Genomic DNA, 27,552 nt, shown 5'->3' on the forward strand with positions numbered 1-27,552 from the left:
CAAACTGCTATCACCAACATCATGATTGCTACTCTGGCGTCTATGCCTTGCTGTGTGTGCAAGAGCTGCACGGACCGGAAAAACATTGTAGCAAATATGCTATTTGCACGGACCACCCCAGCACTTTCTGGCTCCAACACCACCAGTGGCCTTACAGCTGGCGCCAGCAGCTGCACCAGCACCAGCATCAGCTCCCAAGAGGACTCTGCCAGATACGCGTTTCGATCGCGGCCCCAGACACTCGCGCAGGTTACGCCCACGAAGCCTCGAAACCGAGCCAACTACGACGACAATCCAGGCTCTGCCACGCCCTACGACACTCCAGCTCAATCCCGTGCCGCGACAACCCCTCGCGCCGGCAAGATGTCGACTCAGACGGGCAAGTTCCGCGAGGACCAGGTCCTCATCATCTGCCCCGGCAGCCAGACGACCATGGCCCAGTTGGGATGCGGCGAGCTGACCCCGCCTGTCCATCGCATGCCCACGCGCATGTTCAAGGACGAGGAGACGGGCGAATGGCGCCCTTTCCACACCTTCAAGCGCAAGAAGGCTGGCGCCAATGGCGCTCTCGCCATCGACGGGCCGCGTACCGAGGAGGACGACTACGAGTGGGTTGAAGACACAGACTCGAGCGAGGGCGCCATCTACCCTCTTCAAGGTACGTCGTGGTGGGCGCGATTGCGACGCGAGAAGGTTTGCAATGCTAATTGAGTGGTTTCTCAGGCGGTCGCATTGCCAACATGGAGGCCTTCCTGGCCTTCCTCGACCATGTTCACAGCATGCTCACGACCACTTACCACAACACTCCCATCATGCTCATCGCCTCGCCCCAATGGACCCGCCCCGACAACGAGACGATTGCGCGCTACATATTCGAGAAGACGCGAACCCCGGCCTTGTGCATGATGCACAGCGGCATTGCCTCCCAGTACGGCGTCAAGTGGCCGAACGTGACTGTGGTGGACATTGGCTACGAGAAGGTCGACGTAAGTTGCATACACGACGGTCGCGTGGTCAGCTACGGCGAGCTGGGCGCCCCGAACCCAGAGCGCTTCATCTCCGGCGGTGAGATCTTTACGCGCAAGTTGGTCGAGAAGCTCAAGAGCAAGGACTTCACCTACGACATGGCTGAGCAGCTGAAGAAGAGCCACGTCTGCGAGGTTCTCCCATATGCGCCCAATAAAGCGAAGCTGATGGAGCTGCCAACTACTTCGACGGCAGGGGCTGCTGGGAGCGGGCCGTCTGCCGCGCCAGCTGCCGAGGCACCTCAGACCAGCGAGCCAGCGCGTCCCGTGGCTGCCGGTGACGAAGAGCCCGAGGAACCTAAGGGCGATGAGGGTGTTCTTGACGTAGCCAGCATCGTCACGGCGGGCAACGCGCGCGACTTTTTGGCCAAGAAGGAGAAGGAGAAGCAAGAGAAGGGTAAGGGTGGCAGAAAGGGCAAAGCTGCTCAGGAGGCAGAGGCTGCCAAGCCTGTCCGCTTGCCCAACTCGAAGCGCACACACAACATCTTCCACTTTGAGGAGGTCATTCAAGAAGAGGTCCAACCTCCCAAGAAGGAGGAGCCCAAGCCGGAAGCCAAGGAGGAGCCCAAGAAGGAGGAGGCCGGCAACCCCACAGAGTCCAAGGACGTGGAGATGACGGACAGCGCCGCCAAACCCGCCGACGGGCCCGCCCCTGATGGCGAGTCGAAGCCGGCAGAGGCCACCCCTGCCGACCCTGCTGCGGCCGCCGAGACAAACGGAACGACCGCCCAGCCCGCCGCCGTCGTCCCGACCGAGACCCCTGCCGCCACCAACGGCGTGCCCGCCCCTCCCGAGAGACAGGCCAAGCGCGTGCGCCGCGACATCGAGGTCGGTCTGGAGCGGTTCACCTTTGCAGACCGTGGCGAGATTGACCGGATCGTTACGACCATCTACCGCACCGTCCAGAGCATCGACGACATGTACATCCGTCCCCTGTGCTGGGACAATATCATCTTCGTCGGCAACGGCGCCCGCCTCCGCGGCCTCAAGGACAACATCATGCAGACTCTGACGGCCCGCCACCTCATCTCGCCCAGCACGGCGACCATGTTCACCTCAGAGCTCCCCTCCAACATCGCGACGCCCACCGGCACCGGCGCCCAGACCCCCACCGGCTCCTTCACCGGCGCCCCTCACCAGCTGCCGCCCAACAGCTCCGGCGTTAACCCCCTGCTCCAGGCCGCCACCACGGCGTCGGCGCAGCACCAGGGCACCCCCGGCCCCGGCGAGGCTAACGGCACTCCCGGCGGCGCCCACCACTTCCACAGCCAGACGCCCACGAGCATAAAGCTGGCAGCGCTTCCCACGTACCTGGGCGAGTGGAACAAGAACGGCTTCGAGGAGGCCATGTTCCTCGGCGCGCAGGTCGCGGCTCGTATCGCCTTCTGCCAGCACAACCTGGATATGGCCGGCCTCGAGGCCCAGCGTCTGGCGAGCTTGAGCAGAATCGAGTACAAGTAAGTTTCTCCCCCCTCGGTATCTGACCGCACATTCATATACTGATGCCTTTTTTTTCACAGTGAGATGGGCCCCAAGGGCATCCGCACCCACTCGATGCTCAAGTAAGAGGGCAGCATGCTTCGTCCTTGTTTTGTCAGTCATGGAAAGCCGGGCCAGCGCAGGCGTGGGGGATACTTGGGATGGTAAATGGAGGGAGAAGAAGAGAGACGAAAGTTTTGGCATCGACACGGGCATTTTCTGCTTGCCTTATACTGCTTGTCTTGTACCCCATCCCTTTGGGGATGGGTATGAGATGTCGGCTTTACCGCGTTCTGGAGTTTTACGGACACATCAAAAACCCGGTGGTGTGAAGGCGTGGGGGATTTTTACTCTTTTTTGTTTCCTTTTGCTTGTTAATGAAGCTACTGTGGTAGACTTGGCCATTCGCGGGGATTTACATATTGCTTCCCTCCTTGATTGTATTCAGCAGGCAGCTTCCTCTCTGTCGGCCCCTCAAGGAGGAGCCTAGAAGGGTTGCGCGATGGACTCGAAGTTGTAGAAGGGGAGGGGGCGAGCCAGTGTTTGCACGATACTCCCAATGCATAGATCATTCAGAACCACATTCGAGTTGTGATCAAACCCACTGTGGGCGTTTTCATTTGCCAGTACCTATCATCATCTTACCGCTAGTTTGCGCTGCCAGTTTACCTGTTCATCATTCACGAGAGCTCCCGCTGATATCTCGTCATCTCACAACTCCTCCACAATCGCTCTCTCAGCAACAATTAGCTCCTCATACCAGTTTCCTCGTCTGCTCCCGTCATCCGCTCGTCATCTCAATGCATCAAAACGCCTGTGTATATATCTCAAACATCCTGCTCCGACTTGCCAGCGGGGTTCCACTTCGCCTGGCAGGTAGGGCACTTGGTCCCCCAGCCGCTGCTCTCGCGTGCGAATGTGGCGAAGCATCCGGTGTGGGCGTGGTGGCCGCAAGTACCGCAGCATACCGTCTCCAAGTCGCCGAACGCCTGATAGCAGACGATGCAGTCTTTACCCTCCTTGGACTTGGGAACGCCATCCTTGAAGGCGGGGTCGTTGTCGATCTCGGCCTGGGTAGGGCGGATCTTTGGGGCACGAGTGAAGATCGTGACGAGCTTGTCGTCAGAGATTCTTCTCTGAGGGAGAATCTCGGCAGGGGCGCGCAAGACGTGCGTAAGGACATCTAGAGCACGGTGAGCAGATGCTAGTGATGCTGAGATGCGTGGGACTCACAGATGACATGCTTGCAGTTGCTTCGCGGGTTGAATTTCTTGCAAGATGTTAGCAGTTGCACTTCTATACTTTGATTGATGTAAACCACTTACGGCAGCGGAACAAGTGCACGACGTCTCACGCGCAATAGTGACGGTGTACATGTCGTCGCCGGCTCCACGGACAGCGAGCGAGAGCCGATTCGGGTTACCCCACTCGTCGTTGGCGTACTGCTTGATGATGTACATGCGCTGGGTCATGGCCTTCTTGGTAGACATGATGTGTCTATGGTCGTTGACAGGGACGCCGTTGCGTTGCTTCTTCGTGCTCTTGGGGGTGGAGCTGGCGCCCTCGTCGGCGGGATCAAAGCCCTCGGCGACGGGGCGGACGTCGACTGTCTGGCCGTCGTAGTAGGTCTGCCAGTTCTGCAGGCGGTTGACGAGGACCTGCTTCCGGCCGTCAGTGGGGATGTTGCGCATCATGAGCTGCTCCTTAATGATGTCGACGGAGAGCTTAGACCAGTCGGTTCCATCTGGAAGGGGACCAGTCTTGATGCCGTACGTGCCGCGACCGAACCGAGTGAGGCGAGGGATGTCGGCGGGATATTGGAGGGGCTTCTTGGGTGTCTTCTTTGGGGTCTTTTGGGAGCCCTCGAGGAAGGTCTCCGGATCGTCCATGTCCATGTGAGAAGATGACATCGTGGGGTGAACTGAAGGTGGCTTCCGAGATCCCGCTGCAGGCAGGATCGTGCAAGTGTCGGGGACGGAAGAGGTAGGGTCAATGGCTCGGATTGTCGCGAAAGCCAGGGGTGACTTATGTACACGACTGTCCAAGGTTTTCCGTAATGTGTTGGTGTGAAAGTGGGAAAACACAGGCCGAGAAGGTGAGATGGGGGTGAAATATTTGAGCAGCCCGGCAGGAGCAGGCTTCCTTGGTGGTCGCCCTTTCATTCTGGAAGGTGCGGCCAACCCAGCCGGTGGTCTTGACAAAAAGGCAGACATGTTTGACCAGTTTCACTTCTTGCAATCTTTCAACGGAGCAACGATCCCAAAGATGTTTCAAGCAGTTGATTTCAACAGAACATCGTTGCAAGCGCCAAGGTGAAGTTATTCCCATTCAGAACGCACGTATCAACCCCGCGCCTCATATTTGATCTCTGTGCCATATCAGTCGACGAACTCAAAGTCTTTCTTCCATGCCATCTGAACTTGGTGGCCACTTAAAGCTGTAGCGAATGGGATTTACCGCAGTACCTAGAACTGTCGTCAATTGGTTCTCGGTGAGCGCCGGAGCCATCGGTGTAAGGAGTCCCTCGCTGGCAGGGGTCCCACGTGGCGCTGATGTTTCCCAGAGACCGTGGAAAGACAAGTGCGGGGGGTCACTTTGACACTCTCATCTTCGCTTTTGACTTTCGCGCAGGTCGTAGCTGACCATACTGGGCCATGTACTTCTTTGCTATCTTTCCACAACGCCTCCGTTTGAAACGATTGACTCACCGAGGAAAAGAAAATTCCGCTCCTGCGTCGGTGTCTGCTGCTTTTCGGCAGCTGGAGCCTTTGTCCCAATCTGGCATGTCAGGGTCGTGAAATGGGGTCCTGATTGGCTTCACCTAGCTACCCTGTCTAATTCTCGGCATCCCCCTGTAAATCAAGTGACTCAACAGCAGCAGAAGCCCGCTTGACCTCGTCCCCTCTCTTCCACCATTCCCTCTACTGCGTAGTGTCAAAGTATTCAAGAACCTAGACTTCGACCAACCTCTTCATCCCACGCTCGTTGCCCAATACCCTTCTCTCACCCGTCCGCATCCTATCCCACAATGACCAGACGAAACATCAGTTCGGGCTCGGCCTTTGAGGCACAAATCGGCTACTCCCGCGCCGTGGTGTCGGGCGACCTCATCTTTGTGTCCGGAACGACGGGGTACGTTGCCCGTTTGAATTTGCGGCAGGGAACTTGACAATGAGACAGGTACAACTATGAGACTGGAGTCATCTCGCCCAACATCGTCGAGCAAACCGAGCAAACAATGGAGAACATCGCTGCCGCTCTCGCTGCGGCCGGCGCGGAGATGAAGGACGTTGTCCGCGTACATTACATCTTGCCCGACCGCAACGACTTTCAGATGACTTGGCCTGTTCTGCAGAAGTGGTTCGGCGATGTGCGCCCGGCTGCCACCATGATCCAAGCCGGTCTGATGGAGGAAGCCATGAGGATTGAGATTGAAGTCACGGCCAAGAGGGAGTCGGCAGCTTGAACTGAACCAGTGTGAACAGCCTGAAAGAAGCCTGCCATGTACATACGGCTCAGCTCTTCTGCTGGTAAGAAAGCACCTGTAGTCGATCTAAAATGCTAGGGCCTTTGTGACTATAAAACGAAGACAGACAGCTCTAGCATCGGCCACACACCGTCCATGTGTCAAACGTGCAGCAGTCAGCCATTGGGAGGACATTGTAGCCTCACTTAGAATGCCGCTTCTTGTCTTGGACTCTTCAGATGAAGTTGAGACGGGAACTGGACAGCTGGTCGGCGACCATACAAAGTCCCGACTCTTCCGGTGACTACGGTTGGCTAGGGGCACGACTAGCTTCTATGGTCGCCGACCTCCCAACATGATGTCCACCTTGGGTTTCCCGCATACCACTGCAGAACCCCGGATTTGTACGACCTGGGCCACACACAAGTGGCTGAGACACGGGTAAATGTTTCAGGAGATTTCGCTATGGGTGGCGCTATGCAAGAAGAACGATGACTACAGATGTATCTAGTGGAAATATGAGGCAACCAGGGCTCCCGCGCCAAACATGGACATGATGGTGACAAAACTGGCTGTAGAAAAGATGGACACGCCACTGAGACCGTGTCCGGATGTGCAGCCTCCCGCTATTCTGGATCCGAGGCCAATCAGGAATCCGCCTGCTGCAGCGAGCTCCGGCGACACGGCCGTATCCGCGGCGCCGAGCGCAAACGCCGGGTACGCGTTTGCGAGGGCCCAGGCACCCGCGGCCAGACCGGCTGAGAAGAGGATATTGCTGTATGAAGTCGGCTTGCCCTTCTCACCGCCGCCCTGGACAACCCACCAGAAGTATCTGCCAATCTCGTCGTAGGATGTTGACACGCCCAGCATGGACTTGCGTGTCAACAGGGAGAAGAGTTGGGCGAGACCGATGAAGAGCCCGCCGATGGTGGGCGCAACGACGGCATAGGGGCTAGCCGGGGTGTACTTCATCGTAGCATAGATGACGCCGGCGAACACGGCCTCGATGCCGATGAAGGAGGCTGCCCTGCTAATACCAGCGCGCTCATAGACGGTGAGCTTCGGGTTCTCAGGGGCGGCTTTGACGGCGTTGGACGTAATGGCCTTTTGGAGAAAGCCGGTCCATGCGATGCCCGCCGAGACGGCGCCAGCGAGCACGTAGATGCCAGACTGTGTGCCCACCGCGATCTGGGCCAGAACAGTGCCCGGGCAGGAGCCGGAGAGCGCCATGCCGGCCCCGAGGATTGAGCCACCGAGGATGTTGCCGTCGTACTCGGAAAAGAGGCCCAGACGAGAGGGGCTGCGGGGTTTAGGGCGGACGTAGCCGAGTTTGTCCAGAGTGACGACAATAAGTCTGGTCAACGGCGTCAGTGACGTGTTCATGCACGAGGGAAGGAAGCGCAGCATACGTGCTACTGGCGGCCGCGGCGAGGAACGCTTGGATCATGTGCCAGTTCTCCAGCTTGAGCTGAGCAATAATGACGGAGGGCTGATATACGCCCGCTCCCACCAGAGCGGCACCGAAGGCGGCGCCTGACAAGACGGTCGCCATGGTTATGGTTGGTCGAGAGTTTACTGAGATGAACCGGGTTGGTGCGAAGCAGCGCAGGACTTTTTACGAGTGGTTGCCGAAACGAGTGAAAAACCTGATGATGCGTGGAGAGAGTCTATCTCCAAACGCCAAATCTCGTTAGGCTTGTCGGATGAACTTATACGGTTTGTAAAACGTGTAAAACGAGAACGAGACTGCAGTCAGGGGAAAAGGCCGCCGGACGGAGGGAGTCTCCGTTGATTACAGAATCAAGCCCGAGAGGCCATGAGCGTCGGGGACTTGGAAGAAAGTAATGGTTATTAATGGCCTAAAAATATGGTGGTTTCGGTAGCGGGGCTCCATTTATTAAACCCCGTCGTCGCAAACGCCGCGCTTCCCCCTCTGACCTAGGTGAGCTCCCGCCCCAGCAGAGGGGTCCCTGCCAATGGGGCGACTCCGTCGGCAGTGTTGCCGTCCGCATCTGCGTCGTAGTAGACCGGGTTCCTACACGTCGGCCGTTGGTTCGGCTCATTGTGGACGTAGTCCTAGATTCGAGAGATGGGTGGCGTTGAGTTAGTCTTGACTCGGCGTCCATTGCGTCTTCTTCTCCCCCGCTAACGACATGGCGCTAGATGATTCCAAAAAAGCAATGCTCTGGACGAGGGAGCGCTGCTCCGGAAACGCGGGAAAGCCTGTTCTCGCAGTAAAGCCATGCGACGACTACAATGGGAGATGGGCATCGCGATGTGGAACAATTAAACAGCCAAGAAGACAGCGATGCATCAGTGTGGGAGGTCGGCATTCACCAACCAGAAGCCGGACAGCGAAACTTGATTGGTGAAGCAGAGTCTCAAGGGGATCAATAAGGTTGCATCAATGGGCAGCGCTCCCGCACTAGGGTGTACCTTGATAAGCATGCTTTCTCAGGGTTGAAAGTCCCCGAGACCTGGGGCACCGGTGACCGTTTCCACTCCAGGTCGCCGACGTCGGGAAACACTCCGGGGGCACGGGCGTCGCCGGAGAGTGGGTCCCGTTCACCGGGATGCTGCCTCCAAGGACGCGCTTTTGCGGGGGCTTGCTCGGTGACCACGGCGTCGACGGTCGGAGGAAGATGGCATTGATAGACGGCGGGGCTTATGGGATGTGTTTCGACGTGTCGATATAAGACTCGGTTGAGAGGCCGCCTCGATTAAGACTTTGCGACGCACTCCTGCGCAATACCGAATGAACCGCATCCAAGTCCTAACAAGACATATCCATCCGCAGAGTTACCCGAAAATGGCTCCAGAACCAGTCATCCATGAAATTTTTGAGCCGGTGACGGGTACATGGCAGTACATCGTTGCTGATCCCTCCACCAAGGCAGCTGTCATCATCGATTCCGTTCTGGACTTCGACCCGGCCAAAAGCGCAATCTCCACAAAGACCGCCGATGACCTGCTTGAAGTCATTCGCGAAAAGGGCTACAAGGTCGGCATGATTCTCGAGACGCATGTCCACGCCGACCACCTGACGGCGGCCAAGTATCTGCAGTCCCGGCTGCGGGAGGCGCAAGACGGCGCAGCGCCCGAGATCTGCATTGGCTGGCGCATCGGAGAAGTGCAAGAGAGATTCGCAAACAAGTACGGCATCGCTGAGGAGGAGTATGCCCACGCCTTTGACCGGCTATTCGACCAAGACGAGGTCTTCAGTATCGGCGGATTAAAGGCAAAGGCCATCCATTTGCCAGGTCATACTCCCGACCACATGGGGTACATGGTCGGAGGTAAGCTCCCAAAACCAGAAGTTTGAAACGGGCACTTACACGCCGCAAAGCCAACGTCTTCGCGGGCGACTCGCTCTTCAACCACGACGTGGGGTCCGCCCGCTGCGATTTCCCCGGCGGCAATGCTAGAGACCTCTTTGCTTCGGTGCGGAAGCTGCTTGACTTGCCTGAAGATACCAAAGTATGGACAGGCCATGATTACCCACCAGAGGGCCGGGGTCCCGTAGCGGCGACCGCAGTTGGCAAGCAAAAGACCGACAACAAGCATCTCGGCAACGGAGTCAAGGAGGAGGAATTCGTCAAGTGGCGCGAAGGGAGGGACTCGGGGCTCGGCGAGCCCAGACTGATGCACTGGGCTCTACAGATCAACATCAGGGCTGGCGACATGCCCAAACCAACCAAGAGCGGCGACCGGTTGCTGCATGTGCCCGTCAAGATGCAGGGCGTGAGTTGGTGATTTCGGGACTTGGCAGTGTGATGCCACTTTTTCTTGAACTTTTTCTTGAATTTACATCAATCTGTGTAGATTAGCGCGTCTTCGAAATTATAAACAATACCATTGCAGCAGACGTCGCATTTTGCGCCTTGTCATTTGTGAATTCCGGTTGGTTGACGACACGGAAGCCGACGGTGGGCTTCAGCGAAGATCATTTCAGGTGGCCCATGCGCTGGGCTTCTTTTAGCGCTCAACCCCCCAAAATGCCGAGGTTCCTCACGGCCGTCAGCGTCATTCAATGCGGGGGCCGGTCCCCCGGCTGTGTGGAGGTTGAGCCGGGGAACGTCCATCTCCCCCACGCAATTGCACCGTCTCCGCCGGGATTGGGATATACGGCATTAATAATCATCACCGAACGTGCAACTTCATAAAAACGCAATCTCGTCATTCTCAACTACCAGTGGACCGAACGGCGTCAATTACACGCAGCAGAAGACTAAGAAGACTTATACTCAAAAGACTATCACGATGCCGTATTCCATCACGGTTAAACAGATCGAGGGGAAGCCCGGGAAGGTTTACTACCCGTAAGGTACAATTCATCTACTGGTCGATCTAATGATGGCTTACACAAAAATACAGTCTGCAACTCAATGAAGTCCCAAAACCCTCCCCAGGCCCTAAGCAGGTCTTGGTGAAGCTCACTGCGGCGGCACTGAACCACCGTGACCTTTTCATCCGGCGCCATCTTTATCCCGGCATCTCATTCGACCACCCACTACTTGCAGACGGCTACGGCTTTGTTGTCGAGGTTGGCGAGGGTGCCAGCAAGGACCTCCTGAACAAGCCCGTCGTCATCACCCCAAGCCGCGGCTGGGCCTCGAGTCCCGATGGCCCCGAGGACGCTCGCAAGTTCAGTGTGATCGGTGCAACCAAACTGTACCCTGACGGCACCGCACAGGAGTATCTTGCTCTCCCCGAAGCCGAGGTCGAGCTGGCACCGGAGCACTTGACGCCAGCCGAGGGAGCCGCACTACCCCTTGTGGGCCTCACTGGCTGGCGTGCGTTGGTCACGAAGAGTGGCAACGCTGAGAAGGGCAGAAACATTCTCGTCACGGGCATTGGCGGCGGCGTGGGGCTTCAAGTGTTGCAATTTGGCGTGGCGCTCGGCTGCAATGTCTATGTCACCTCGGGCGACGAGGCGAAGATCGAGAGGGCCAAGAAGATGGGCGCGGCCGGCGGTGTAAATTACAAGGAGGACGGCTGGGAGAAGAAGCTCCAAGGTCAGCTTCCCAAGTCACGCCCTTACCTTGACGCCGTCATCGATGGTGCCGGAGGGGACATTGTGGGCAAGGCCGTGAGGCTGCTCAAGCCGGGCGGTGTCATCAGCCAGTATGGAATGACCGTGTCGCCGCAGATGGACTGGTTGATGCAAGCGGTGTTGAAGAACGTGGAGCTCAAGGGCACAACAATGGGCTCGCGAGATGAGTTCAGGGACATGGTCGCCTTTGTCAGCGAAAAGAAGATTCGGCCGATTGTCAGCCGGACGGTCAAGGGACTGACGAATCTCGAGGGTATTGACAGTCTGTTCAAGGACATGGAGGCTGGCAAGCAGTTTGGTAAGCTGGTCGTTGAGTTTGATGATTCTACGGCGGCGTCACCGTCCAAGTTGTAGATAAGTCGGTAGAAAGTGCAATTCGAGCGCATGCTAGATTTTTGTGTTTGCTGTCCATGTATCACCTGCCGGTGTTGTTCCTGTGCCACAGTGAGAAAACATCATAGAGTCTTCAATTTCAGCCGGCATACTTGGCACTGTGATTACAGACTTATCTGACAAACAATTTATAGGTGCTCTTATGATGTCTACTAAACGTGGGTTCGTTATTATTTGCTGTCATGTTCCTATTTGGCGTTTCTGAATAAGGCAATCCAAGTACATCGTGGCCGTCCTGGGAAGGAACACTGAGGAGGTCCTTCCCACTTCAACTCATAAGGTAGTATCTTAGATTAAAAAAGTGAACTTTGACAGCAATAGTCAAAGCTTCCTCCTGAATATAAACATACAGCAAATAGACGACGTAGGCAGATGGATGGTTACCCACGAAGTCCTACAGAACTGCAAGGGCCATCTCATCTTTGTACGCATTTTTTCTCTTGTACTTTCTCATCTGCTGGGCGTCAGCTAGCCATCCCTCTCACTTTCAACAGTGAATTTAGTTTACTGTGCTTGCTCCTTCCTTCCTTTTTTCCTCTTTCATCTAAGGAAGGTGCTCCTTCCTTGGGCTTGTTTTACACCTCGCTTAGAGGGCCCTCCCACTGCACCTCTTGTCTCTTGCTCCTTACGTCCCTTTTTCACCCACTACCTACCTACCTCACCTCACAGCCGTTCCCTCCTTCCACCTATCCTCTACCACAGACTTTCTCTCAAACGCCACTCCTCAAAGAACAACAACCACTGTCAACATCACGCTTCCAGCACCATCCTCCCCTTCAAGATGCGGCACAAGGCCTTCTTCGCCATCTCAGCTGTGGCCTTCATGCTTTTCATGGGTGTGAGTGCTGCCGCTATCGATGCCGCTGTTGCCATCACCAGCAATATCAACATTGAGCACGGCATCAACAACCTTGAGCAATCCGTCGCTCCTGCCCATATCAGCACCAAGCGTGCCAACGACCACACCGACAAGTCTGCCTCTTCCATCAAGTCCGGCCCTTCTGTCAACTTGGGCAAGGTTCCTTCCCAGCTTGCTCTCGGTCCCCACCTCGCTCCTGCCACCTTCCACCATGAGAACCCTTTCAACATCACTGAGGAGGAGGCTATCAAGCGCGGCATCAAGCTGATCCCCATCGACCCTGAGCACTGGAACGCCCTCCTGGCCGCCTCCAACCTCAACAACGCCACCAGCAGCCCCGACATCTCCGAACTTCAACGCCGCGAGGTCGATCCTCCCGACCCGACCGACTGGTGTACTCCGAACAAAGACCCCAGCCAGTGCATGTTCGGCGCCTGGTGCCACGAGATGAGCAACAGAGATGTCCCCAACCGCGCCTGGGTCTTCTACAACGATTGCGAGCTTACCGGCGACCTCCACCCTTGGACTTGGGGCGTGTGGCACGACATCTTCTCCGGCCTTCGTTGGGTCACCGTCTTCTTCATCAACCAGATGCGCTACCCGACGCTCAAGTACGCCGGCCGCGAGTGGGGCAGCTGGGATGACGGCTGGGAGCTCTACTACCCTTACGGAACTATGGGAATGTACTACTACCGTCGCTACTTTGACTGCTCTGGTTGAAAGTCGCAGACGGGACTGATACGCTGACGGAAAGAATACGCCGAGAGAAAAGGTGCTCCATGGACCAAGCGCCGTTAGGCACTGGCAGCGTCCTGGACCAGGAAGGATCAAGATCGGAGATATGCAGAGAGAAGTTGATTGGACAAGGGATTTCGTTGGAAGCCGAAGTCATCGTGGTTCTCTAGGGTAGCTTGGTCAACTTTATTCTCAAGTCAACTTCATTACATACACACACCCCGCTAGTGCTCCCATCGTGACATTGCACGCTCTGATGTACAGCTATTGACCTGATGCATCTCCAGCAGTCTGCCACTGCTAACGTGAGAAAGCTCTTGAAATCTTGAATGGAAGGGTATCTTGGGCGAGCTACCATCTCACCAATGTGCGCGGCGACCCCTTTTCTGCGGAGATGCAACAGGCGTCCACCACTCCAACCGACATGATAATTTCCACCGCGCTCAACACCACCCCATCTCACTCGTCGTCCTCGCTCTTCTTTCTCTTCTTCCTCTTGTGGCCCAACTCTTCGGGCGGGACGAAATCCTTTTCCCTCTCGCGCAGCTTCTCCTCCTTCTTCTGCTTCTGCTGCTCGATCCTCTCGGCCTGGGCGGCCTTGGCCTTGGCCTCCTTGCCGAGGAAGTACTCTCCCGTCTCGATCTGCTTGTCGACCTTGCTCTTCTCGGGCGCCGGCGGGAAGGGCGTGTACGTCTTCTTGGCCTTGTCGGTGACCTTGAGCGGCACGCGTCTCTTGCTGAGCGTCTTCTTCTTGAAGTTGGGCAGGAAGCGGTCCCAGCTCTCGCTCGCGAGCTCCGGGTCTTTTGCGAGCTCGCGCTTGATCATGAGCTCCTTGATGTGGTAGATGGGGTGGATGTTGTTCATGCAGTCCTCGACGACGCGGCGGACCTCCTTCAGGCCCTTGTAGGGTCCCATGACCGAGACGGTGCTGCCCTGCACGAGGATGTAGGTCTGGGTGAGCAGCTCCAGGGCCTTGAGCGTCGAGCCGTTGGGGCCGAGGATGCGCTGGCGGCGCTTGACGTAGCGCTCCTTGTTGCGCACGAGACTGCGGATCTTGATGACGTCGCAGGCGACGCCGTCGTCGAGAATCTTGATGGCCTGCGGCGCGGGGACGCTTCGAGCGAGGAGCTTGATGAGGTCGCGGGCGTTGAGGATGGCGGCGGGATCGAATGTTTTTCTTGTCTCGTGTTAGTGGACTTGGCCGGGAGAGTTGTGCTAGGGGACGAGACAAGTCTCTTACCTTGTCGTCTTGACGGTCATAGAACCTTCAATCAAGTCGAGCGAGCAGGCAATGCCGTGCTTCTCGAGAGACTTGGTGACGAGAGGCCATGCCTCCTTCAGGTAGACTTCGCGGTACTTGGGGAAAACAATCGCAAAGGACGACTCCTCGGCAAAAGTGCCGCCAGCATTGTCGGCAGGAGTGAAAGGGTCGACCTTCCACTTGTCGATATCGTCCGTGTCCCACGGCTTGTCCTTCTTGTATGTGGAGGGCATCTTGGCGGATGTCGTGTGTGATTGATTGAGGATGGATGCTGCGCCTGTCCGTTTCGAAAAAATGCGGCGGCAGTACAAGCCATCGAAAAAAAAAAAGATTCTTATCGATAAAAAGCATAAAAGCGGGGTATTTCGGTCAGCGGGAGCACCGAGGGCTCACCGAAGCCACCCAAGGTCCACCTAGGTACTAAGAGTCAGGTTCGAACCATGTTGCCAACTGACATAATGTGTTTTTGCTGTTTCTCTAAAGCCTCTTCTCATCCGGTTTGATTAAACTGCCAAGGTTGACCTACTGAGGGAGTGACTTTGTCTCAGAGAAGTTACAATTGTCTTCAGTGGCTTCCTTGTTTTCTTCTTTCGCGTCATCTTTCACGATGACTTCCAGACGAATATGTCTTTAGAGTTCAGGCCAAGACGACACCAATTACCTTCTATCTTCTAAATAATAACGAAATGCAGGTATCAGCTAATCCAAGTCTGTGGACACATGCAATGAAGGCCTCCTCTCAACAATTGCATCAAAAGCTCACCCCAGATACCGAAAGCCGGTCTCCGAGCATGATAGCCAGACATCGTGATCACCTACATCCACCATTGGTCAAGTCTAGAACTCCCTGTACGTCTTCGGCATTATCGGCGATCAGATAACGGCACTGCTTCTGCAACACAGCAGGGGCTTTGATATGCCCCTATTACGTTGACAAAACCTGAACTTGACCCATCTCAATCTGCACAATAAGGCTGAGGGGCACTCCACCGAGAGTGCGGCATCCGGTCCAATCATTGTGCATCTTCTGCAAGTCCCCGGACTGCAACTAAGCAGAGAAGCGTGATAGGCCAAGCTGTCGCGCAGGGAGTAATTTGCCTTGCTCTCGTTAAGGGGACGAAATGGTAACACACCATCGTGGTGCCTGACTTTCCAAACACACTTCCAAGAACCAAAGCGGTCACTTAATGTCTAAGACCTGGTTGTCTGAGCTTCAACGAATTGCTTCCCCGCCAAATTGAACTCCTTTCGCGGGTGCAACCCACTGTGCGATCGATCGACGCGCTCTCGACTTCTGAGTCGCTATCCGGACCGTGCTCACCTGCAGCAACCAATTTTTTTTTCTTCTCCCCTTCCCTGCTTTCACGCATCTTTGTCCCGCCTGAGCTGCGCGCGCACCTCCACGTCTCCTGCAACATCGAATTCGGCGCAGGCTTACCTCGACACATCAGACGAGACTCTCACAGGCCAACACGTGGTTCTCTTTGCTGAGAAATTTTCAACTCCACGCGCAAGAAGACGATCTCGACATCGCGCAGCCTCGATACCTTCTTCTCCACACACGAACGCGATCATCCCAGCAATCGTACGGCCGACGCCTGCTCTTGCGCCTACATCGACGGCCATCTCACAGACCGACTCAACCTCGCGAATCGGTCTTTTCATCTCACGATATCGGTCTGCTTCCACCATCAAAGTCAGCAACCTCGGAACCTCGATCGATCCTGTTCCGCATCTCGTCTGCATTTCCTCAGCGACGCTCAACAACGGACGCCCTCTCCTTCTCAAGCGCACAGAGTCCAAAGCTCTTTCCGACCGACCATGGAGGAGGGCACAGCACTTTCCGGCCTCCCGCCGCCGCCGACGACCCTCGAGCCCATCTCCCGACCGAGTTCGACGTCAACATCAGCATCCGCTTCTCTGCAGCAGTTGCCAGGCATCTCGGCGCTTGCGCAAGCCAACTCCACGACGAGCTCTCCACAGCTGCGGTACGTGATATGCCAGGCAAGGGCGGACGGAGGAGCCGACATTGCGTCTTGCACCTTGCAAACGCTATGCGCCCTCGTTCCGCGCCGTGGCCGATAAAGTGGAGGGATAAGAACTGATAGCTGGTGATCCACAGAACCGCGACTATTCCCGCGCCCGCGCCCGCACCCGCCGCGCCTGCGCCTATGACAGCACCCGCGCCCACGCCGACTCCCTCTGCGCCGATGCAGCAGCCTACCTATGCTTCTCCGGCGGCCACTACCGGCGGAGGATCCACTTCTGGCACTGTGAGTCCCTGTCCGCCGTCGTCCTCTCTCTCTCTGTCGCCGTCGTCCTCTGTCGTCCCCCATCGTCCCCGTCCTCGTCGTTGTCGTCCCCCGCCGTCGCCTCTGTCTCCGATACCTATCTTGCATCGATACCACTTTCCGCGCCAAATAAGCGTTGTCGGTGGTTGGCTCTCGGTGGCCAGATAAGGACCCCTGCAAGTGTGGGGCCCGCGGGTTTATGTGGGTCTGATAAGATATTTTATCAACTCAACTCTGCTGCCCCCTTCAAGAAGCCCGCCCGTCCCATCATCGCGAAGTCGAAGTGCCATATCCCATTACACAACCCTCAACCCTCTTTTACAACAGAACACGCAGACGAGGGTGAAAAGAGACGACAGAGACGATAGAGAAGATGATGGCCACCGCTAACCAGGAGCAACCCACGCAGCCCACTTGCCAAAACTGCCAAACCTCCACAACGCCTTTATGGCGCCGTGACGAATATGGCTCGGTTCTCTGCAACGCTTGCGGTTTATTCCTCAAATTGCACGGGCGGGCAAGACCCATAAGTTTGAAAACGCGCGTTAATTCTCTTCATTTTGATGTATTGGAGTGATGCTGACGATCTATAATAGTGATGTTATCAAGAGTCGCAATCGTGTGAAGACGATGCGCCCAGATCTCGCGAAGAAGAAGGTACGCGCGCGAGCTCTTTCCAGTTGTGGATCCACTGGCTAATTCGAAGAAAGCAGCAACAGCAGCAACAAGCCGCCAACTTCGCCGGCGCCGATCCGAACGGTATGGACCTAAACAACGCAGCGCGCAGGAAGTCCGCGAACGGCAACATCGACGGCTCCGACTCTCCAGTATCCCGTACGGCTACGCCTTCCCTCTACAACCCAAGCCTGCCTGTCTTCGGGAATATGGATGACTCGCAGCTGGGCTTCAACGTCGGCGGAGAAAACCGATCCGCATCCCCTCTGAACGGCGACCGCCATCTCGACGTCCCGCAAACCCACGAACAGCTTATTGCAGCCAACTCAGCTCTGAAAACCCGCGTCAGCGAACTCGAATTGATCAACGAGCTCTTTCGCGGAAGGCTCAGCCAGATGGAGCAAGACGAGGCAAGCGCGAGGAGGGGGCAGGAGATTAGCGGCAAGGCCGAGGCGCAGCTACGATCGCAGTTGGAGGCCAGCAACAAGCAACTGGAAGACAGCCATCGAAGGGAGAACAACCTCAAGAGACGCCTCGACGAAATGGAGCTTGAGCTTAAGGAGGCTAAGGAAGCTGCCGACTCGTCTTCCGAATCTGGTCGAGCCGCCAAGAAGCTGCGCGTCGCCGATATGGTGGGCGACTCTGAAGTTTCTACCCCTCAGTCAACTACCGCGTAAGGGCGGTGACGGACGACGGGGACGGACGACGGGGATAGGGACACCGGCGATAGGGACACCGGCGATAGGGACACCGGCGATAGGGATGCCGACGATAGGGATACCGACAGCATCGATACCGAGGACAGTGGCGGCAGTGGGGCCGGCGGCGGCGGCGGGCGGAGATGCTGAGCGCCGGCGGCAGGCGTGACAACGGCAGGCGCGGCGGCAGAGGTGGGGCCGGCGTTAGTGCAGTGGCAGGAGCAACGGCTACTGCTACTTCCGCGCGAAAATCTCCCCTCAAGATGGAAGGAGCGATGCAGACTTCTTTCTCTTTGCCTATACCTATAATTTTGCGTGTTTCTTTCCTTTGCTTTTGCTGTTTCTCTTCATAACGTCTACGCTACGTCATCTGCCCCACGGGGCAGATGATTATGAATGTTCGGGTCGCTAGAGAGTAGTACGTAGGCGTTGGAGGCCTATTGGGTTCGAGTTACATTTTCAGGCCTCGGAGCGCTTGCGAGGCCTTAATCCAGGGACGACTGAAAAAGGGGCGAAGTGTTAGTGGTCGTGGCTAGAAAGGAGCCTGAACTGTCTGCTTTGCGTGGAGTTCATAGGATGGATACCTTACCTTCCGTGCGAGGTTGCGGGAACTCAAAAGTCTTTCTTCGCGATTGAAAATAGAGGCAATAACACTATTATGACATGAGAGACTCCTTCTTGTCGTCGTCCTTGTCGTCGTCCTTCTTGCTATTATCGTCCTTCTTGCTGTCGTCGTTCTCGTCCTACCTGTACTTCAGCTGAGGTACCTAAGTGGCCAGACCGTCTTCTTGAACAACAGAACCTGCCCCATCTATCACCAAACGTTTTGCTAGCCGGGCAATGCTCCCTGCAACTTCAATCTTAGGGCACCCAGCGGTGATCATCCACGTTAGTCCCCTCCGTTAAGGTGGGTTACAACACATGGGAACCGAATAAATCTCAAGAACAGGGTTCATGAGCGCCGGCCTCGCGGGCGGAATACCTACTCTAGTGAAGCTAGGGAACTCGGGGTCATAGCTCTTCAGTGTCTCTCTCATCTTCGGTCTCCTTTGAGATCTGCGCATTGGTGATCTCTGATGAATTTTGCTAGCCGGGCAGTGTCCACCGCACACGCGCGTACCCGTTCCCTTTCTCGAGTTGGGTCAAATTATCTACATAATCCGTACATCTTGCATACATTAAGCCTTACTAGCCTGGGACCGATTACTTCTTTAGATCCATTTCTCTCTGCCCAATCTTTGATTCGTATCCGGGGCGGATGGTGGTATTTCGGCGCTCCGCATCTCGTCACTCTTGATTAGTGCTCTGTTTTCGGTGGTGCCCTCAAATGCCATCCTTTGTCTGAGGATGACCCGGTCGTCTTGCAGTCTCTCATGGATCCGACTTAGACCGTCGCCCACCTTGATGATTCTCGTTTTGTTTGGGCGGCGATCAATACGTAGTAGTCAAAGTTATCGCTGCTCACCCTCATGACTAGTTAAAGCCCTCGTTTCCTTAGTATACTGCGATTTAAGTTATCGTCTCGCGCACTGGGATTAAAGTGTGACGTGTACTACAAAGTGTTACGCGCGTCTGATCGAAGTGTCGGGTGGCATTCTTACGCAACCGCATTCTGGGCAGGGCAACCCAACTTGTTCTTATAAGGCCCAGAGACAAAAAGGAAAAGTAGGATGAATAGCTTTGGATTCTGCAACATTTTTTTACTGAATTGAAGAGTCTATTTGATATGGGCCCTCCCCGCAGTGCCTACGATGGACTACAGAGCCGTACTCCTTAGCCAAGGTAGTCGGATTACAAGCAGGAGAAGACAGACACTTCCACACTTACATTCTGGACTCCAATTTCGGCGTTTCATGGTCTACGACACCTGGGATCACGACACTTGGCTCCAGTCATATCCTGATCTCAGTATCCTTTCTCCCCAGACTATCATCAAGTTTGCGGAACGACGGGTCCCGTCGATAACTGCTGCCTGGCGATTTCCACTGTCACATACAGTAATACTTCATCAGCCAGTACCCACGAGGAGCCTGCATTCCAGCTATTCGAGGGCAAACCGAAGACGCCGCCGTCCGGTTAATACCCTGGTTCCGGGGGCGGCGGATCTAGCACCACCGGCAGCACTTTAAGCCAATAAACTATCAACTTCGATTTCCTGCGGCGAGACAAGCAGCGCAGAGTAGTTATGGACGGTGGAATATTAAACGCATCGCGGAAAGAACCCTGAAGGTCTAAGTCACTTGGTTGCTTGAAAGGCGTTAGACTTACATTGTTGTACATCACACCGCCTGGCGTTAGCTTCTTATGATAGTCACTCGAATTTAGGTATCAAAACGTTTGATTTTTGATGTTTGCAGCAATGGATTGGGCGATAAAACACCTCGATCGTTGAGGGCTTGCAGAAGTGAAACCACGGGGCAATACCGTGATCAGAACACAGCAAAAGGCAGGCAGAAAATCGAAAAACAAGCGTTCACAATCCCAGTGGTAGCAATAACAATAGCGCTTAATCAAGATAAAAACAACGGTGATCCCCCAAAAATGACGATGTGATATTGATAGCATGTTGAGGAAGTTTCGAGCCCACCCAGTAGGGGTTTCACAGTAGGATTGATTTAAGCATAGCAAAGGTAGTTCGCCGAAAAGCTATTAGGGAGATAATCATAAACGCAGCTAGGACGGCGGCAGCAAGGATAACAACAGTAAGGACAGTAACAAAAGTAAGGATAGTAACAACAGTATGGATAACAGTAGTAAAGATAACAGAAGTAAAGACAATAATAGTAAGGACGGTGTTAGTAAGGACGACAGTAGGACAATGGCAGTAAGGATGAAAGCGACGGCAACGAGAGAGACGGCAACGAGAGAGACGACAACGAGAGAGACAATAACGATATAAGAGACGACGACGACACTGAGAAGGACGACGACGATTGAATAACAGAGGAAGTCTAAAAAGAATAACAACACTAGATTGGTAGCACCATTACGTACTTATACACATGTGCCAGTTGTTGTCCCTACATCATAATTCTCAAGCAATCCCTTATATAGAGTGTTAAAGCATTGCTTTCGAATGGTATGTAAAAGTTTGGCCTTGTGATTGCAACTGATAGAACAGACATAATTACATAATTGTTCTATCTAGTAGCTCTGTAGAAAGTCACTCCCCCATGCACCGCTGTGCGAACCGCAAGGGCTTCTTTAATTCAGCCTGAGGATTCTGTGTGTCTTCGAAGCTGCTGAAACGTGAATGAATTCCCGATAATACCAATACTAGTTACAGTGGGCAACAGCGCTCGGCGCAATATGTCTATGAGCGTGAGGAATTTCCGCTGATGCAGCTTCCCTCAGCTGCGGCATGGTAAACACGCCGGGTTGAAACATGGGCCTCGGCGCGACGGACGGAGGGCAACGGACCCCACAATGCCGAGGGAAGTCGTTGGGAACAACGGCCAAACCGCCGGCGAAGAGGCAGGGATCCGTGTGCATCGGCGGCCCCAAAAAAGATACCGCAGAACGGGAGGGGAGGCCGGGATGTGGTGGAGAAACCGCTGTCACAGCGCAATGCGAACCCACGTTCCCCCGCCCCAGATTTTCCCCGTCTGGGGCTTTTTTCAGCTCTTCCTCCAGCTTCCTCCCTCTCTCAGTGACTTTGAGTTGTTCCGTGGCTAATTGCCCCCAAGACTTGGCTCAATGTTTTGCATATCTCACACTTCGAGGCGGCGAATGCGAGGCAGGTCTTGACTTCTCTCGTCAACAGCCGAGCCGCCACACCCCCTTGCGCCGTTCCTCGCATGGCCTCTATTCGTTTTCGTGTATGCAATGTCCCTTTCCGTCGAGCGGGCACGTCAAGCGGCGTTTCTTATCATTTCTCTTATCAGTAGCGCAGCATCCATCGGTTCGGTGGACAGGGATAGCTGCAGTTGGGGACTTATCAGCAACAACACATCGGCCGTGCGTGGGAATTGTCTTATCTGTCAGACATTAAAGTCTTTGGGGCTATCTGCGGGAGCCACTAGGAAAAAGCAAATGCGAGTCCCTTTGATTGCCTCCCACAATTAGAATTCCATAGGGCTCTCTCTCCCGCAGCAGTTTTTGTGAACCCATGGAGAATTACACCAAGTGAGGCGCAGCAACGCCATGTAGAGCGCCTCGTGGGGTAGGTTGCGTTGGGTAGAGCAACAAGTGGCGAGGGCAAATGCATAGAGAGCCAGTGAGGGGAGGGGAATATGTAGCAAAGAATGTCCCGGGCATCTGGTCACGATGGATTGAGGGGCAATTTCCCAGTCTTGCCTGCGAATTCCAGGTCTTGTGCGCCGAGGTCGAACGCTTCAGGGAGCCGAGAGTCAAGTCAAGGTGCCATTGGAAAAAAATATTAGCTAGCGGATGGCGAGGAAAAAAAAAAAAAAAAGAGGCGAAGAAGTGCATCCTCCAATTGCCCCCTTGACCAGAAGGTGAGGTGACTTTGACGAGAAAAAGATCTCCCTACATCCATGGATTGGCCCTCGCGCGGGCGGCCCGTGGTCCAAAAAAGTCGTTCATGGGCTAGCTCGGACAGCCGGAGCACGCAAACGCGCAGCTTCGTAGCGTTAGGTTGGTTGGCCTGGCCCTGTGGGTGGGGTCTACCTTAGTTCTGGCCCCCTCCCCGGCCGCCGACGGATTAGAGGGAAAAGGCTGGCTGGGCCACTTTGCTGGGCGAACTTTGTCATGGAACTCAACGAAACTACGGTACGCTTCCCCTAGCACCAAAGATGCACAACCACCAACCAACGCCTTGCATCTTCTCCCACCTACATCCTTCCTGTGCCCGAGCGGAGAGCACCCCATGGGCGAGCTGGACGAATGGGGGAGAAGAGCGGAGGGAATCGGGGGATCGGATGGGAAAAGAGGGACGGTTAGAGTAACCGTGGCGTGCTGAGGTGGTGTGCCTGCATGGCCTTTGGCCGTACTTATACACACACGCAGCACAATATACATACAACACGACACCCACTCCAGTCCAGAGTTCGATTGCACGCACGCCCGCATTTATTTCGCCATTCGAGCTCTTGTTTTACCTGTTGATTCCAATTCCGCCCCTTGGGTGTGTTTTCACTTTATTTACTCGACCCTGCCTGTGTGCCCGGCAAGTGGTGCACGTTTCAAGCTGAGCAGGGTGGAATTGGAGACTGACACCAGGGAGGAACGCGCAGGTCTGAGGCATCCCTCTCGTACCTGTGTCGTTCAAGAGACATTCCAGCAGAGGCGGCCGTCCATACCTCTACATCCCGGGCATGCATACATTCATACAACAACCCCAGGATACTGCTGTTTTGACAAGATAACGGCCCTCCATCTCGGTGGTCCTTTTACTCCGGACAAGCCCTCCATCCAATCTCCCCTCCTTCTCTCCCGGAACCAACCCACTCTTTCAGAGCTAACATGAGTGCACTGGGGGCCGAAGCATCCTGACCATTTCTCTGGATCCTCACGAAAGAAGAAGCGCGGCCCGTCCCTTTCTCCATGGTAGCCAGCCCACCAAACTAAAGCACCCCTCGCCCGTCCCAATTACACCACAATGACAACAACAACAACCATGCTCAAGTTGTCGACGCTGCCGAGCCGGGCCGCCTACAGCCCGCTCATCCCGTCGCCTCTGAACCCAGATGTCGACGTCGTCGCACCTCAACGGCACCAGAGGCTGCGGGAGAAGAGGAGGCTGCAGGGCCGCGGGGACGTGAGCCCGACACAGAGACTACTACGTCACAAGGCTGCCATGGCATGGAAGTCGGAGGCCTTGACGAGGGAAAGCAGGATATATACCCGGGAGGAGATTCTCAGCATCATCGCCGACTGCGACACCCAGGACGCCGCGGCGAGAACGGCAATCATCATGCCCGACCTCAAGAAAAAGAAGCAGCCTCAAGTACACATCCGCGCGGCACACTGGAAGGAGATGGACAGCGAGGAGGACGATTTCTTTTGCGAGTTGGACGACCTGCTCGGCGTCGACACATCAGATGGGAGCCCGCAGCAGTGGCCGACACTTGTCCCAAAGCTTCGCAGCCCCTTCTCCAAAGACACGGCGAGGCGAGTCGCCCTGGCAATTGGGCTGATGTGCATCTGCGGTTGCTTGCCAGTGCTTCGAGCACACGGCTTCCACATATACCAGGGTTCTGAGGCACCTTAGGTCCTGACTCCGTCTACTTTGAAAGAGAGGAGACTTAAAAGGAACATAACCCATCATCAAACAGAGAGGAGAAAAGCCGTAACAGGCAAACAGTCGAAGATGAGAGAGGGGTCTATCCAAACGTCGGAACCAAAACGCCGCATTATTCTTATTCGTATATCATTCCGGGCTCGCGTCTAAGAGCCCACGCATCATACACCGTCCAGGCGGAAACTGGTAGCCTCACAGAGACTACTTCTTCTCGTCCTCACCCGGGCTCGTGGACTTTTCTTTATCTCTTGGAGCGTCGGCGTCGTCATGCTTTGCGGCTTCCTCTTGTTTGACCTTCTTGGCATGGTTGACCTGCCAGATGGCCCTCTCGATCTCAACACCCAGCTCGGGCAGTTCGAGGGCCTTGGCTATGCGCTGGCCATTGGCCTGCGAGAGGAGGATTTCTTCGTCCTTGACGGCTTCGTCCTTGCCCTTCAGGGGGTTGACGTCGCCCGTGGCTGGTTTTGATGGCGTTGGGGATGTGTTGGCTGGGATTAATGGGTGGTAGATATCGTTCAGAAGCTTGGACGGGTTCAGAGCCAGGAGTTTGTTGTCCAACAGGAATCGGAGGTGCTTGCCTCCTTCGAGAGCGCGCCAGTGTGACCAAGCACGATACGCCAAGTAGAAGAAAGGCAGATTAGGTATCCTAATAAAAAGAAATGTCAGCAGTATTTCTTGTGCAACAACGACTTCGCGGCTTGTCTTACACCGGTACCAGGGCAAACGGCGCCGAGATAGGCATTCCAATGAGACACCACAGCATCTTCTTTCTATGCAAGGCATCTCGCTCCGTCGCCAACGTCCTGACTACCTGTTCGGCCTTGGTCGTCGGGATGATTGCGTCCGGGTATACCAGCTCAACCTTTTCCTTGCCCTTGAGCTCATCGTCTTTGCGGCGTGCAGAAACTGGCGGGACGGACTTCAGACCCCACTCTTCATATGGAATTCGGCGAAGGGCATAGTTTCCATAGTTGACAACCTTCTTCTGCCACCCGCTCTCTTTGGCCTCCCAGCCGGCCCAAAGCTTGGACGCCTTTTTGGATACCTTGTCTGCCAAGCCTTGCTTGTTTGTTGTCACTACATTGAGTCGCTGGGAATAGAGCAGAGTCCGGCTCGTGGTGAGTGGGAGGAGGTAAACACGCATCGTGGATGCCGAGGCTCAGAGGCGGATGCGAGGGGAAAACGATCGAGAAGCACGGATGTCGTCGTCGTCGTAATCGTCGTCGTCCGAGGATCTGCGACCGGCAACTGGGTCGAGTTGCGACGGACGGAGGAGGGGTGAAAAGCGGTGGGCGGGGGTAGGGCTCGGCTCGGTGAAGCTCGATAGGACTAGATGGCCGCAGGACTCATGGCGATTTTTGTACAAGACGGAGAGCGAAGGGGCGAATTGTCGAAAAGTCGCGATGCGGGCGGCCTCTGTGGTCCTTGTCGTGAAAGGAGGCAATTTTGACGCAGTTCGTGGAGTGCGAGTTTTGAAGGCAGCACTGAACCCGGCAAAAGCTGTGATGCTGCAGCCCTGGCCCCTGTCATCCATCTTAGCTTCTGGGTCAAGCTTCCTGGGTTAAGCCTGGGCCAGAGAGTGACGCACATGGGCGTCATAGGTCGCTGGAGCGATTTAAGTGGTGCGCTGAATTGGTGATCCAGTGTTAGGACGGTACTGCGGTACACGAGGGATGCCCCGGGAGCCTCGACAGTGGTTGCATCCAGGTCCAATCGGGATCCCCAGTCGCGGGCGGTGTTGGGTAGCCATGGGGGCCAATGGGCCCTGAAGAGCACACTGCACAATCAGTCCGGGGGGTCCACCTGGGTTCCAGGTAGCGCTAGGCTTCCGTGTGCCCCTCTATCTTTTGCGAATTTTTCAGAAGTCCCAGATGGCGCGGCGCAAGTTAGGATTCGAAACCCGCTAAAAAGGCTGCGAGCTCGCGGTTCAAGGCGCTGCGATGCGAGGCGAGGCGACGTGAGGTGAGGAGGTGAGGTGAGGTGGTATTGCCTGCCCGGGTGCGAATGAGCATTCGCATTCAGCTGTCCAGGTCCCTCTGCAGATATGAAAAAATGTCCGCGGATAGGCGGTACGTACCTCCACCACCTTGACTCTGAAGGAGCCCGACCAGCCCCAGGGGGGTCCACACGTTGCTCCAGTGCTACCGCGGTTTACCTGTCACTCAGGCACGCTCCATTGGTTCTCTTCGTTTTCCCATTCTCTGCTCCCTTGTTTGCAGGTTCCGTTGCCTGCGCTCTCGAGGTGTTGTTGCGCTGCGCGGCGCTACGAAAGGAAGCACTTCTCTGTCTGCACGTTTTCCCGGTTTGCTGGAAACGCCCGGGACCGCTTCATACCTTACAGTACCTCTCCTTCATCACGACCAGTCCATCAGATCGGATCGTGTTGTGTGGTCTGTTCTCGCACGCTGCTGCATGCCGGCCGCCCTTATATTTGGTGGTGGTGTTGTTTCCCCTGCCACACCAAGAGTCAGCGCCGGTATTACCTCTCATCAATCAACGGCGCCAAGCCAAGAAATAGGACCCAAGCAGGGCAAAGGCAGCTGGCCAGCAACGCTAGCCTGTCGTTCCCACGAGACACAGCCGCCGCCGCCGTTGAGTTCGACCGGCCACCTGCACTCAGCACGCACTCACTCAACCCAACGGCTGCTGCTGCTGCTGCTGCTGCTGCTGTCCATCCTCCCGTCACGCGCTCTCTCGCCCTACCTATCCAGTACCTTACCTTACCTTAAGGTTCCTTGCTTTTTCTACCCTTCCTTTCCCTGCCTTCCTTTTCCTCTCGCGCCTTTCCTTCAATAATCCTTCTCTTCCCCTCTATCCTCTGTGTGTGTGGTTCGAGTTTGCTTCTACCCTCTGTGCTCTCGCACCAACCTCCCTTTCGACTTTGAAGAAGCACCAACAGCACACTGCGTTGTCTTGTTACGCGCCTAATATCGATACATCCACCTTTTGCCGCTACCACCGGAGGGCGGAGTGCATATAATATGAGAGCCCTCCGCCGCGCGATTGAGAAAGCGTTGAACCCCAGACGCTCTCAGTCCCCGTCCACTTCGGCATAGTCGCCCTTATTCAGTCCCGCCCCAGCCGCGGCTGCGACCGCGATGAGCACAGCCAGTCACCCACCTGGCAGTTCTGGCTCGCCCGATTTCCGAGCTTCCGTCGGTACCAGTAGCACTGCAATCGACACAGGTGCTTCGCGGTTGAGGGCCCCGCGGTCTCTCCCTCGTAAGTACCCTCGAGGCGATTTTCGCTGGGTGGTCGTGGCTGGCTGCGCACCTTGCTGACCTACTCTCCCTTTGCAGCATGGATCGATTCCTACGAGACACGATACGGCCAGGCCACAGAAGACCAGCTGCGATTGCTCTCACCCCCGGCGCCGGCCGTTCCTCCTCAGCACAATCATGCGCCCGCCGAACCC

General features: G+C 55.6%; 11 protein-coding genes across 11 annotated transcripts; 7 read left to right on the forward strand and 4 right to left on the reverse strand.

Moving 5' to 3' along the window:
• Window positions 1-96: 96 nt before the first annotated feature.
• Window positions 97-2,591, forward strand: arp9 (SWI/SNF and RSC complexes subunit arp9; the record flags this gene model as incomplete). Its single annotated transcript, XM_036636667.1, has 3 exons — window positions 97-658; window positions 724-2,482; window positions 2,546-2,591. 3 exons carry the CDS (start codon window positions 97-99, stop codon window positions 2,589-2,591), a joined length of 2,367 nt encoding a protein of 788 aa, XP_036497698.1.
• Window positions 2,592-3,331: 740 nt separating this feature from the next.
• CGCS363_v004819 (uncharacterized protein) lies at window positions 3,332-4,414 on the reverse strand (the record flags this gene model as incomplete). The annotated part of the gene is made up of 3 exons (XM_036636668.1): window positions 3,332-3,687; window positions 3,738-3,774; window positions 3,830-4,414. The coding sequence occupies 3 exons, from the start codon at window positions 4,412-4,414 to the stop codon at window positions 3,332-3,334; spliced, it is 978 nt and encodes a 325-aa protein (XP_036497697.1).
• Window positions 4,415-5,532: 1,118 nt separating this feature from the next.
• CGCS363_v004820 (RutC family protein) lies at window positions 5,533-5,970 on the forward strand (the record flags this gene model as incomplete). The annotated part of the gene is made up of 2 exons (XM_036636669.1): window positions 5,533-5,636; window positions 5,685-5,970. 2 exons carry the CDS (start codon window positions 5,533-5,535, stop codon window positions 5,968-5,970), a joined length of 390 nt encoding a protein of 129 aa, XP_036498624.1.
• A 507-nt stretch (window positions 5,971-6,477) lies between these two features.
• On the reverse strand, window positions 6,478-7,522 carry CGCS363_v004821 (UPF0394 membrane protein; the record flags this gene model as incomplete). The annotated part of the gene is made up of 2 exons (XM_036636670.1): window positions 6,478-7,324; window positions 7,380-7,522. The coding sequence occupies 2 exons, from the start codon at window positions 7,520-7,522 to the stop codon at window positions 6,478-6,480; spliced, it is 990 nt and encodes a 329-aa protein (XP_036498625.1).
• A 1,257-nt stretch (window positions 7,523-8,779) lies between these two features.
• CGCS363_v004822 (putative metallo-hydrolase) lies at window positions 8,780-9,723 on the forward strand (the record flags this gene model as incomplete). The annotated part of the gene is made up of 2 exons (XM_036636671.1): window positions 8,780-9,266; window positions 9,317-9,723. The coding sequence occupies 2 exons, from the start codon at window positions 8,780-8,782 to the stop codon at window positions 9,721-9,723; spliced, it is 894 nt and encodes a 297-aa protein (XP_036498626.1).
• A 507-nt stretch (window positions 9,724-10,230) lies between these two features.
• yogA (putative zinc-type alcohol dehydrogenase-like protein YogA) lies at window positions 10,231-11,377 on the forward strand (the record flags this gene model as incomplete). Its single annotated transcript, XM_036636672.1, has 2 exons — window positions 10,231-10,289; window positions 10,345-11,377. The coding sequence occupies 2 exons, from the start codon at window positions 10,231-10,233 to the stop codon at window positions 11,375-11,377; spliced, it is 1,092 nt and encodes a 363-aa protein (XP_036498627.1).
• Window positions 11,378-12,197: 820 nt separating this feature from the next.
• CGCS363_v004824 (uncharacterized protein) lies at window positions 12,198-12,995 on the forward strand (the record flags this gene model as incomplete). Its single annotated transcript, XM_036636673.1, has 1 exon — window positions 12,198-12,995. The coding sequence occupies one exon, from the start codon at window positions 12,198-12,200 to the stop codon at window positions 12,993-12,995; it is 798 nt and encodes a 265-aa protein (XP_036498628.1).
• A 474-nt stretch (window positions 12,996-13,469) lies between these two features.
• KRR1 (KRR1 small subunit processome component) lies at window positions 13,470-14,504 on the reverse strand (the record flags this gene model as incomplete). Its single annotated transcript, XM_036636674.1, has 2 exons — window positions 13,470-14,187; window positions 14,251-14,504. The coding sequence occupies 2 exons, from the start codon at window positions 14,502-14,504 to the stop codon at window positions 13,470-13,472; spliced, it is 972 nt and encodes a 323-aa protein (XP_036498629.1).
• A 1,588-nt stretch (window positions 14,505-16,092) lies between these two features.
• On the forward strand, window positions 16,093-18,085 carry asd-4 (GATA type zinc finger protein asd-4; the record flags this gene model as incomplete). Its single annotated transcript, XM_036636675.1, has 5 exons — window positions 16,093-16,263; window positions 16,394-16,554; window positions 17,159-17,219; window positions 17,273-17,910; window positions 17,968-18,085. The coding sequence occupies 5 exons, from the start codon at window positions 16,093-16,095 to the stop codon at window positions 18,083-18,085; spliced, it is 1,149 nt and encodes a 382-aa protein (XP_036498630.1).
• A 5,428-nt stretch (window positions 18,086-23,513) lies between these two features.
• CGCS363_v004827 (uncharacterized protein) lies at window positions 23,514-24,107 on the forward strand (the record flags this gene model as incomplete). Its single annotated transcript, XM_036636676.1, has 1 exon — window positions 23,514-24,107. The coding sequence occupies one exon, from the start codon at window positions 23,514-23,516 to the stop codon at window positions 24,105-24,107; it is 594 nt and encodes a 197-aa protein (XP_036498631.1).
• Window positions 24,108-24,338: 231 nt separating this feature from the next.
• Window positions 24,339-25,281, reverse strand: CGCS363_v004828 (Uncharacterized protein; the record flags this gene model as incomplete). Its single annotated transcript, XM_036636677.1, has 2 exons — window positions 24,339-24,783; window positions 24,845-25,281. The coding sequence occupies 2 exons, from the start codon at window positions 25,279-25,281 to the stop codon at window positions 24,339-24,341; spliced, it is 882 nt and encodes a 293-aa protein (XP_036498621.1).
• Window positions 25,282-27,552: the final 2,271 nt, after the last annotated feature.

This window comes from Colletotrichum siamense (assembly GCF_013390195.1).
Source record: "Colletotrichum siamense strain Cg363 chromosome Unknown KSG_Cg363_contig03, whole genome shotgun sequence".
Taxonomy (NCBI): domain Eukaryota; kingdom Fungi; phylum Ascomycota; class Sordariomycetes; order Glomerellales; family Glomerellaceae; genus Colletotrichum; species Colletotrichum siamense.